General features: G+C 32.3%; 1 protein-coding gene across 1 annotated transcript; it reads left to right on the top strand.

Annotated features, from left to right (window-relative positions):
• Window positions 1–11,179: 11,179 nt before the first annotated feature.
• On the top strand, window positions 11,180–12,755 carry LOC142612643 (protein DOWNSTREAM OF FLC-like). The gene is made up of 2 exons (XM_075784761.1): window positions 11,180–11,480; window positions 12,239–12,755. The coding sequence occupies exons 1-2, from the start codon at window positions 11,327–11,329 to the stop codon at window positions 12,562–12,564; spliced, it is 480 nt and encodes a 159-aa protein (XP_075640876.1). The 5' UTR covers window positions 11,180–11,326; the 3' UTR covers window positions 12,565–12,755.
• Window positions 12,756–12,984: the final 229 nt, after the last annotated feature.

Consider the following 12,984-nt stretch of genomic DNA (forward strand, 5'->3'; position numbering starts at 1 on the left):
ATATTAGCACAGTTCGGCTCAAACTTTTATACCTACAGCATTACTCTTTGTACCTGTAGTTTTACTCTTCGATTATACCATCCTTGATAATACCATACTTATTACTTATTAGTAGTCTTCATTCAGTTAATCCACGCAAGAATTATTTTTTTAATAGCAATTTACCATCGGATAGAGTAGTCCACGTCAAAATTCACGGCACCTTGTCAAAGTGGCTCCAATCAGCAAACTATTATTTAAGGTAGTATTTAAATACCACTTATTTTGATGAAAATTAAAAATATTGTAGAAAAATAATTTTTAAACCATAAAGCATTTGTTGGTGCTGGCTGGGACCAGCCAGCAAATGCACGCCAGACTTGAATGAGTTTTAGAAAGTCGTTAATGGATCAGTGGTACCGTTTCCATTCAGGCCCGGCTCAAGGCGTAGGCAAGTTAGGCCTAGCCCTAAGGCCCCACCCAAAAAAAATTTATTTAGGAAAAAAAGCTCCACTTTCTATAGTTAAAGGCCCAAATTTTTATAAAATTATATATATATATATATATATATATATATATATTCTAAAGGTTGTACATTTTTTTTTATTAGTGATGTTAAGGATACTACAAATTTTACTATTGGTTTACAAATTTCCATGTTATTAATCACAAAAAAGTGATATAAAACTTCATTAGTTAAATTGATGAAGTTCATCAACAAGAGACAATGTCACATTATATTTTAAACATTTTATAGTTTTTTTAATTGGCGCATTTTTCTTTTTCATTTCTATTAAGACTTTCAAAATACGAGACAAATAGAACCTTAACTCAATTCAAACCCTAAAATATTTTCAGAATATGTTACAAATGTGTTAAATCATTAATTATAGATTAATCTCCCCTGATAGTTTGAGACTTTGATTTTTATAAACTAATATCTTACAAAGCCACACAGCAAATAATATTTATCTCTCTCTCTTAAAATCAAATTTTAAAATTAAAAATTAGATCACAACTTTATTTAACTATGGATTGTCATATATCCAAAATAAAGTATTTTTTTCAATCATAATATTTTTTTTTTATTAAAATTTATAGTTCAATTATGATATTTAATTCTCTATATGAAATTAACATTAGTCTAGTTGGTATTATTTATGTATTTAATGTATCAAATTAACCTTAATTTGGTTAGTATTAAATAATTTTGTTTAATTAATATTTACATATTAAAGACACCGCATATATTTTTCGCCTTAGACCCCAAATTATGTTGCCGCTCCTGTTTCCATTCTATCTCATATAAGGAGAAACTAGAATCAAATCTCCATCCCACGTTAAAAGTGATGATTTCCAGAAAGTCAGGTCATAATTTTTCCTCTCTTTTATTTATTTATGGCTTTGCCCGTGATTTGGTGAGCTTGAGAACGATGTCTTTTCTGACAGACAACGAAGACTTCTGATTTCGAGCAATTCAAGCATGTTAGCCTTCATTTGTATATTGATCGTTCAAACTGATCATTGTCAAATAAGAAATAATGAGATTAGGAAATTGGTAGTTTGCACTTATAAGTGATTCCTAGATTTGAAAATCCAAATTAAGTTTCTCATATTGTGCCCTTTCCTTCTCATAAAGTTACTGAATTTAATCTCAAAAGGATATGGTCAAGTCAAGCATAAAATAAAGGGTAACTATTCCCTCACATAACTTATTTCACATTTTCTATACACTTCTATTTTTTACATTTTAAATGTGGATATCACCGTGTTTTAAAATATATACATCAACGCATGCAATTGTGTATATTATATATATATAAAAGAGTATGAGAAACTATTTACCGTAAAATAAAACAGTACTAATATTGGTATGGATTTGGGGTATGAAGCTGGTTGCATGCCTAGTTAGAAGAGTATTTCTATATATTATATTAGGGAAATGTTAAAGGGTGGCCTTAGGGCAATTTTTAATAAACCATTTTAAGAAAGCTGTTATGGGAAAAGAAAAAAAAAAGTTATTAATATAAAAACTTTCCTAAAATGGTTTATTAACAATTGTCCTAAGGACATCTCTTAACATGACTCATTATATTAACTACTTAATTGAATTCTCTTTAATGTATTTTCTCCCTAGTAAGTGAGATCGACTTGAAATCACCTCTTCTAGGTATTCTCTCCTAAGCACCTTACTTTTGTAGAAGAGTAAGCTTAGTGTACAAGTTTTTCCACAACTTTATCACAACTTTATTACGTGGCGACTTGTGAATGATATAAATAAAATAGCGAGTCTATGTGGCACTAGTGGTTCTACCTCTAAGCCAAGGAGGTCACAGGACCACCTTGACTTGCAAAAAAATGTATATATATTTGTCACAAAAAAAAATTTATATACTAAGCTAGCCTATTGTGACCATCTTGATAAAAATGTTGAACACTAACTTGAAAATTACAAGAATTTGAGTCCAACAAAAATAAGAATAATGATACATCTATAACAATTTCATAATAATTTTACAACAAATCCTATGTAGTAAGCAGTTATTGATTCTAATTTGGGTTCAAAACTAACATCACTTTTAAACCTACCAATAACAAGTTATTGTATAAGATTTATTATGAAAATTTTATAGACGTAGCATTCCTCCAAAAATAATTTTGACACCCAAACATAATCCTTAACCCCTTAAGCCCCCCCCCCCCCCCAAAAAATAAAAAGCTTAATAAGAACAATAAAAATTATCCAAAATAACAACAAAAACCCCAAAAAAAAAAGACTAAACCAAACAACAAGTTAACAAATTATTCAACAAAAAGCCTATTCAAATTTGTAACCGTAAGATCACAATTTACATCTAAACCCAACAGTGTGAAGGGAACAGACCTAAACAACCTAATACAATGAAATTTATAAAGAATAAGCTTGAAACCTAGGTTCTGTGGATATTGGATAACAAAAATGATGGACTAGATCCCCAATTCACATGCAACGAGCTATTTATGTAACAGAAATTCTCCTCAGACGTGTGTTAAGGACGATTTGTATTACTTTTCCTTCTTTTAAAGATGGATTACAATTGAGAGTGGTTTGTACAGAACCGGCTCAATAGGCGATACAATTGATGCAATCGCCTAAGGCCCCCAAATAAAAGAAGGTCCCCATTTGTAAAAAAAAAATTATATATAATATATTTATCTATATATTTTAATTAAAAAAAATTTATGCACTTTTATTGGTTAATAAAATGCATTAAAAATACTCATTGTATCCTAAAATGCAAAAGATTAAAAGGAAAAAAAAATAGTCAAACTTCAGCTAACAAAATTAAATTTTATGAGACAAATTTATTAACTTATTCTTAAAATATGCTAAAATCAAAATTAAAATCAAACAAATTCATTAATAATATAAAGTAATTGTCTTTGAAATATATTAAAATAGATATTATAAATTTCGAAAACAAAAGAAAAACTTTTCATCTCTCTATCTCTCTGCCTCTCCGCCTCTCCATCTATTTTCTTACTATCTTACCTTTCTTTTCTTCATCTTTATCTTGTTTTTTTATATTTTTTTTATAACCTCAGTCAGTCGAGCTTGAAAGAGGTATTCTTCATCAGTTTTTTCCCTCTTTCTCTATGTTTTTTCGAAACTGAAGACTCTGAGGTCTTCTATTTATTTAACTTTCAATTATATACTTTTAGTTTGTTTCACACTTTCACCGCACAATGTTTGATGGGATGGGGCACTTTTTTTTTTTTTGATAGCTTTTCTGCCTGGCTGCCCCTCTGGCCCTCTTGGATTGAAATTTGATGGGATACGTTGTTTCTTTTAAACTTAGCCATTGGATGATTCTGATGAAAGGATGGTAGACTAGTGGAGGGACCAGAGGGTTTCTCACTTTTTTTGTTTATACTTTATAGCCTTATAGGACTATAGGAGTACAAGCTGTACAGGTACAGCCCACAGTCTTAGTGTCTTACACGGTTCCTCACTTTTTTTTTTTCTTTTTTTTTTTCTTTTTTAACTTGACATTTTATTTATTATTATAAATTATTATATCAACTTATTATTCGTATTACAATAATACTAATTTATTAAACTATGTATTAAATTAATTTTTATTTGTACAAGTTTAAATTTTATAGTGGTCACTGCATTAAAAAAATTGCAATAATTAGATTCTATTGTTTTATACTTTAAATTATCATTTTTAATTATAAATTGTGTCTTATTTATCTACAAACATTTTCTCATTATAAATGTCTACTAGAAATATTTATCCGGATATAAAAAACTTCTAAAAAAGAGAAAAATTGAAAAAACAAATTGTATCTCAAAAAAGATCTATGGATAAATTTGTTACTAGTATTAAAAAACCACAATAGAAAGTTTGGGTGAAAATATTACAAATGAACAAGAAATTTATCAAAAAGAGTTAGAAGATAATGAAATTATACAACAAAAAGATAATAATGAAAATAGTTCTAATAATGTTCAAACATCAAACGTAACAATAATTGATAATAAAAATTATAAAAAAGCCCATTTAAAATTTTCGCTTAAGGCCCCAAAAATAGTTCAACTGGCCCTGGGTGTGTACAGTGTTTTTCTCTTTCTTCTTCTATCCCCCCCTCCCATCGAATGCCTTTCTTTTCTTTTTTTATATCATCCTCCTTCTTCCCTCCATCTTCCACGTATAGATCAAATTACTGGTCCAGATACTTGTCTCATCCACCGCCCTCTTGAAGTCTTCAAACAATAGCTGTAAGGCTGATCACCACTATTCAAATGTCGTTTCTCCATTAATGTGGCCAAAGAGGTGGGTGCAGAGCCTTTAATGTGGTGGTAGCAGCTTTCTATAAGATATTTCTCATTCATTCTTCCTTTCTGTGCCATTGTGGAATACATCTTCATCTACCAGACCTTCTAGAATATCATTCTTATCACCATGCTGCATCATTTGACCTATACTTCATTTAGCCGAGGAGTTACCTCTCCTCGAACTATTTCCATCAGCCTCTTTCGCAGCAGTTTACTTATGGACTTTTAAGTTCGGTATTGTTATTTCCACTAAACCCTCCTCGGACAAGTCAATATCCTTGGATCAGGCCCAAGACCCAAGAACAAGTCCTGGACCTTTTGCCCTCACAGTAACTCATTCAATCCATTATATAAAAATAATCTATAATTTCATTTTTCTTTTTAAAAAAAGTACAAAAGATATTGTGGTCATGAATTCTCCTTAATGACCACTAACCACCTTGAAAACAATTCCTAAAACCATCACTACCATGTGAATCTATGATTTTACTATTCACAAGTCATCACGTAACAAAATTGTGAAAAAATTTGTGGCACTATACTTTTTCTTTATAGAAACCTAAAAAGGCTAAGAAATTATGTAGAAGAACAACGACTTCAAAGGAAGTAAAAATATTGTAAACTTCAAATAAGCACCATGCAGTCCAAGTATAGAAATGTTTATGAACCTAACATAACATAAAGCCCACAAACAAAACATAAAATTCAGGCATTAGATCGAACACAGATAGTTGAAATTGACCACCCACGAATGCTAGTGGCTTTTAATTCGCTCGCAGCCCCCATCGGGGAGATGGCTATCATGTTTTGTCATTAGTGGAGACAAGTAGATAACCCAGTTGCACTAGTTTAAAATAAAGGTTAAGATAAACCTCACGTGACAATTGCGCAAATTAAAAAAAGGAATTCTTGATTGAGAATGACTAGACAAATCTACTTATCATTCTACTATTCATATTGATTCATTGAAAGACCTTGAAAAAAAAAAACAGATGATTGTAATTGCCTATCCAAAAAATTGTCTTATTTGAATCTATTGGTTTAATCAAAACGAGGGGATTCCACTAGGAAGCAATACTAAAACCTCTTTGAATTTTGAATAGCCTTTGGAGATTGAAAGAGTCTTTTATTTTATTTATTTTTAAATAATAAATAAGATAAAGGATGACTAGTCCTTGAAAAACCTATATTAAGGCTGCGTTTAGTTGGGTGTAAAATATTTTTCGGGTGTAAAATATTTTCAGGTGAAAATATTTTCAAGAAAGGAAAATAATTTCTAGTGTTTGGTTGTAATTTTAAAATTATATTGGAAAATAATTTGAAGTGTTTGGTAACATTCAGAAAATGCAAATTTTCTATTAATTTCTCACATTTTCTCAGTCATTTTCTCAGCTTCCAAACTAGTTTTATATCAAAAAATTTACCAACACGCACACAACACCCACAGAAAAGTCCACCACCACCCACACACCAGCACCACACAACACAAAAGCCATCAAAAAACACCAAAACGCTACTACCCACGCCACCACAACAACAACTTTTAAAATTAGAGATCAAAGAGAGAAAGATTGAGAGATTGAGGGAAAGAGATCGGTAACGGCGGCCAGATTGGTAACGACGGTGGGTTTGGGCTTGGGACGATGGTCTCGCGGCTCAATCTCGCCGGCGCGAGCTCGTTGGCACCTCTCTCTCTCTCTCTCTCTCTTCGTTCTCTGTCTCCCTCTCTTCGTTCTCTCTCTCACTCTCTATTTTCAATCGAAAATGTGATTTGAAGGTAAAATAGGAACAAATTTGATTTTCCGTCGTATAAGGGCTATTTTACGGTCAAACAGTAAAATAATTTCAGTTGACCAAATTTTCTATGTCTACCAAACACACGCAAATGCGAAAAATAATTTTAGAAATTGATTTACCGTTGAACCAAACGCAGCCTAAGTTATTAGCACCTGCCATGTGAGGGCATCGAGAGTGAGTTCTTTGTTTGGCTAGAGCTTTAGCCCAACCTAATAGCTAGATCGGATTATTTTTTTAGATAGATAAACTGATAAAGTCTACAAACACAAGATAAGATAAAATAAAAATAGACAAAAAATTTGACACTATTACTGGTGGTAGGTAAAAAAAAAAAACAATAGTATAATCAGATAAGGCGAAAACCAGTAAAAGCGTGTAAACTCAATTGTTTTTTTTTTTTTTGCTAAACGTGTTAACTCAATTGTTATCAGACGTATTGTAAAAACTTTTATATATGTGGCATTGTTTGGAAAAACTTTCTCTTGACTTTACTTTTTGCCTCAAATTAACACTTTGAAGACCTTGGAAATATTTATGAGTTGAATACTCGTTTGACATAGAATCAAATGATGTACCGAAATCCTTTTTTCTTTTTTAATTTTTGGTCCCTTTGCCTCACAATTGACTTGGTGCAAACTGCAAAGGTCGTAGATTGGCAAAAAACTAAGACTGAACTAGAAGAGTTGAATAGCAGTCCACAATGACCTTATGACAATTGACTATAGGCAAGCATCTAGCAATCAATCACGCGAAGCATTTACAGATTTAAAGACTTATATTATTCGGTGATGAGCTGGTGCATGTGCTAGGCGGTGAATTAAGGGCCGGCTGAACTATTTTTAAACTAGTTGTCTAAGCAAAGAAGATCAATCAATATCAAATTAAAAATTGTTAACAAGTGGGGAAGAGAGATTTAATTATTTAAACCTAATTCTTTTGACCAAGAAGATCAATCAACGTCAATGAGTTACAAAGCTCACGAGTCTTGACCATGTTAGTCAATTTTCAAAGCTCATTTATGTTACATTTCACGCTTAGTCTGAGCAATATTTTAACTACAGCTAGAAGATCTGTGTTCATACCATCTTATTTATTTTTTAGGGTAAAATACTATTTTGATCCCTAAACTTTACTAAAAGATTGTTTTTCATTTTTAAACTTTAAGAAATTCATTTTTCGTCCCTAAACTATTGAAAAGTTCATCTTTCCTCTCTAAACTATTAAAAATATTTTATTTATGTCTTTAAACTTTACTAAAAGTTTGTTTTTCATCCCTAAACTATTTTAAAAAGTTCTTTTTTATTCCTATATTTGTCTCTAAACTATTAAAAAAAACTCTTAATTAACAAAGTTTAGAGATGAAAAAAAAATTTAAAGTTTAAGGACGAAAACTAAATTTTTATTAAAGTTTAGGGACCAAAATAATATTTTATCCTATTTTTTAATTATCCACATAGCATTATGGGCCTTGTGGTTGCTTTATCCTGATTGAATGGGGCAGGGAGCTGACGGGCTTGTGGTCAAGCTGGTCGTCAAGTCTATATTGTAAAAACCAATGGTTGGGGAGGGTCCAACTCTTGATTGGGCCAAGCTCCATTAAGGTAAACTCAGCAGTCAGCAGCCCATTGCACTAATTTGTTTTTAAAACCCCTAGGGGAGGTCGTACTGTTGTTAAGCTACACTCTTGCAATACTGGTTATATATAAGCGGTTTTCATACTTATTTTTGGGGTGGATAAGAAATATATTTTGTGGTTAATAAAGAATATTACTTTTTTAATAAAGAAGAAAAATTTTCTTTCATATATATATATATATGAAAGAAAAATTTCGGACCAACTGATACCGCCCGAACCGAGTTCAAATTTTTAGTTTTTTCGGTTCGGTTCGGTTTTAATTTAAATTTTAAAAAACCGAAATTGATTGGTTTGGTCTCGGTTTTAGTGAAAATAATACCGAACCAACCTAAACCAACTAATATATATTATTATAGGTAAAGCATGTTTAATACATATATATGTTGCCTTAGTGGTTAATACATGTGTTTTCCAAATTCCTGTCCCAAGTTCAAATCTACTAAATTCCTAACCCAACTTCAAATCTTTTGATCAGCTTTTTATCAATCTTTTTTACAGATACTCTCTTCTCTTCCCGACCACTCACTCTCACTCACACACACACTCTCTCTCTCTCTCATCCCTTACCTAGTTCGTTAGCCACCATCTTTTTCTCTTAGATGATAGGCCATTGGAGATCAGAAGACTCTCCATTGCTACCACTCTCTTGGCTTGAATTTAGTTTGTTTGGGTTTATATTTCGAGTTTGTTGTTTGTTTCTTTGATATGGTTTATTGGGTTTGTTGTTTGGTTCTTTTATCTGTTTTTTTTTTTTTTTAATCTTTCTTTGTTTACTTTCTTAGAAAATAAATGAGGTAAGGAAACCGAATGCACCAACCATTGTTTTCACAGTTCGGTGTCTTGCAGTTTTCTTTTTGTCTCGGTCAATATCGGTTTTGAAGTTGGCAAAACCAAGGGTATTGGTTTGGGGCAAAATGTGGCCTTCACACCAACCAATTAAAGCCCTATATGACAAGACCTCTCAACTTTCAAGGACATCCACTCATCACATAACTCTCTATTTTCAAGGACATTCACTATGGAAAAAGAAAACTCTCCTACACTTTTGAGAAAATTTTCAACATTACAAATAAGAGGTAAAGCCTTGAAAACAGTCAAACCCAATGACAAAGCCAGTTTTTAGATAAGAAAAACTTAGAGCTTTCTCCTATAAACTTGTATCTATCCTACTAAAACCCATCTCATAAAACAAGTATTTCAAGTGTAACCAGTCCACTACATTTGTAAGCACTTTCAGTTTTTTTTTTTTTTTTTTCAATAAAATCTTTTAGTTCGGTCAAGATATTTGCATTTTACTTTAAGTATACATATTTTTACAATTTACTTGAATATTTCATATTCTTATTTCACTATTTATATCCACGTTATACTTCGATTTCCCTTATAGTGTGTGTATATATATATATAATTCAAATAATTAACTAAGTTAAGAGTAGGAAATCTCAAAATTATTCCCCTTATACTGGCATTTGAAATCACACATGTAATTTAGTATATAATAATGTATATATATCATATAATGCCTAATGGATGAATTCGAAGATAGCTATTACCTTTTGCATGATATTTTTCTTATTTTGCTCCATTCAATTAATCAATAGAGCCAACATCTGTGTTAAAACCACCTTATTTATTTTTCCATATAGCATTATGGGCCTTGTGACTTGTGAGTGCTTATCTTATTTGAATGGAACAGGGAGCTAAAGGGCCTCTTTTTGGCTCGGGCTGGTCGTGAAGTTTATATTCTAAAACCCAATGCTTGGGTTTGGGTCCAACTCTTGATTGGGCTAAGCTCCCTTAAATAAACTCAGTAGCCATTGCACTTTTTTTTTTTTTTTTGAGGAAACCATTGCACTTTCAAAAGTATAATTGTAATTTTATTTCCCCCACATTTTTGTTGCTACATGGTTTTTTTTTTTGAGAAGGTGCTACATGGTATTTTGGTTGTTGCTACTTGGTAGGCGCTAGCAAGATGATCTAAACTTGTTTTTGAAACCAGCGGGGAGGTAGCATTGTTGTTAAATTTAGATATAGATAAGGAACTCAATAATGATAAAATCTAGTAAGGGAGGAAATGTATAATGACAGAATCTACTACTAATTAATAAAGGAAGTACAGTCCTCTTACCAAAAAAGAAAAATTTATATTTTATCCAATTACTAATTAATAATTTTCACATCATTAAAAACCTTAGTTAGTGTGCGTCTGGCATTAATGAAATTTACCAACTTATTTTTACTACTATTTATAGGCCTCATTACACTTTTTGATACTATTTATGAATTCACTGTATTATTTCAATTAACTTTACCTTTATTTATAGTATTTTTAGTAGAAAGTTTTCAGTTTCAGTAAAAAATTTTCAATTTCAGCAAAATAAAATAAACGAACCCCAAATAGACAGTTACTAAATAGACATTACTGCCTTAAACAGAAATTTGAATATGTTAATACTTATCAATTTATACTCAATAGACATTACTACCTTAAACAGAAATTTGAAAATACCAATACTTATCAATTTATACTCAATAGACATTACTACCTTAAACAGAAATTTGAAAATACCATTACTTATCAATTTAATGTTGCCGCGTAGCGTAGCCAATTTTTTGACGCGGCTAAAATCTAAATCATAAATTTAGGCAGTAATTGATACAGCTAATGATCACATTGCTTTATCTTGCGTAACAGACAATCGGTGTCTCCCATGTGACTACCGACGCTGCCAGCTGCATACTATCATGACCCGTGTTCTCTCCTCTACGCTCCACGTTCCATTACAACCGCCACGTGTCCTCACTCATCACATTTGATCATCACAATACCCCACATAAAATGACGTGGCACCTCGTGATGAAGATGTACATTTTTCCTTATCCTGCATGCGTACACAGAGGAACACCGCTCACGCGCTTTGATTGCCACCCAAAAAATTATCAGCGCTTTCCTTTACTTCACACTAGAGGCCTGTCCTCCTCTTTATCACTCATTACTCATTTCTTCTCTCAACGCACACTTCTCACTACTCACAAACCCACTTTCCCCTTTCATAAACTCTTTCTCTCTGTGAAATCTGAGAAAACCAAAAATGGCGAAAACAGCGTTGCTCTTTGTGCTGTGTGTGCTTCCAGCTTTGGCTCTCGGCAGCCGACCGATGAGCAACCCATTCAACGTGCAAGGGCGCGTGTACTGTGACACCTGCCGTGCCGGTTTCGAAACCTCCGCCACAACCTACATTCCCGGTACTTACGTTGTTTTCTCATCTTATGTTCTAGTTTTATATGTGTTGCGTTAGTTGTCGTTTTTAATTATGTGTTACTGATGTTGCTGATTTCAATTTTCAAGTGGGGTATAAAGGGATCTAGTAGTAACTGTTTCTAGGTCTGTGACTTTTATTTAGCGGATCTATGAAACTAACTAGCATTATGTGACTCTGACTCTGTGATGTTTTGTTTTGTCTTGTTTGGATCTAATTCTGAATGATGTTGATTTAAGGTATTGTTTGGATTAGGGGTAGAGGATTGGACACCGTATATTGTTTAAATTAGGCATAGAATGAAAATCCTGCCTAGTATTTTTAATTTTTTTTATTAAAAAAAAAAAATACTAGTTCAGTTGTCTAAAAACTAAAATTTGGTCAATATAATTACTTAATCAAAACCAATGAAAGTGATAAAAATAATAAATAAATTGTAACGCTGCGTCAAAGTAAACTTTGGTCCTCAAGAAATGATTGATCTTTGTCAACTAATTCATATGGAGGTAGCGGACCGACTCCGTAACATCTAGATTATGTTCCTTTTTTTTTAATTTTTAAATTAAGTTATTATATTTTCTTGAACAATGGATCATTCTTGATTGAAGAATAGAAATTCTCGTTTTCTCTAAAAGCTAGGAAGTACAGGAACGATTGAAAAATTATAACATGAAACGATTGAATTGGTCCATTCTTTTATTTATGTAGTAGTATAGCGCATTTAATTGTTGATCTGATCCATAGGTGCCAAGGTTAGAGTGGAATGCAAAAACAGGAGCACAATGGAACTCGTATACAGCAAGGAGGCAACAACCGACTCGACTGGAACCTACAATATCGAGGTTGATGAGGACCACCAGGACCAGCTTTGTGATGCTATGCTTGTTAGCAGCCCCCAGAGTGACTGTGCAACAGTTTCCCCAGGGCGTGACCGTGCCCGTGTCATTCTCACCGGTCTCAATGGGATTGCATCACAAAAACGTTTTGCTAATGCAATGGGCTTCATGAAGGAGAAGGCATTGTCTGGCTGTGCTCAGGTTCTCAAGCAGTACCAGGAGTACGACGAGTAGATATGATTTAGTGGTTTGAGTTCTCCTTTTATGTGTCTAGTTCTTAAGCTATTATATATGCTTGGTTTATTCTAGTATCAATTTACTTATGTCTTTATGGATTGTTACCTCCACATTTAGAGGAAGATGATTTCTTTGTGAATTGGACCTTACTAATTAAATTAAACTTGGGTCTTTTTCATCTCTAGAAACTGTAGTGTTTCGCTGCTGGTTTCAATAAACTAATATTCCTTATTATGGTTCTGTTTACATGCTACTGCATTGCATAGACAAGTAATTCGACCGCATTTTACTAGCAATGTTACTTCCTCCCACGTGATAGTGTAGGCTTCATCGACTAAGTTCATCCATCATTTATGTGAGAAGAATGCTATATCCTGTTTAGCCAAAAAAAGAAAAGAAAAGAATGCTCTTTTCCTT

Source organism: Castanea sativa, chromosome 10 (assembly GCF_040712315.1).
Source record: "Castanea sativa cultivar Marrone di Chiusa Pesio chromosome 10, ASM4071231v1".
In the NCBI taxonomy this organism is placed as follows: Eukaryota; Viridiplantae; Streptophyta; class Magnoliopsida; order Fagales; family Fagaceae; genus Castanea; species Castanea sativa.

Coding starts and splice junctions, on each gene's coding strand:
- LOC142612643 (XM_075784761.1), top strand. CDS start 11,327: ATGGCGAAAACAGCGTTGCTCTTTGTGCTGTGTGTGCTTCCAGCTTTG. Junction 11,481..12,238: donor CGCCACAACCTACATTCCCG/GTACTTACGTTG, acceptor TCTGATCCATAG/GTGCCAAGGTTAGAGTGGAA.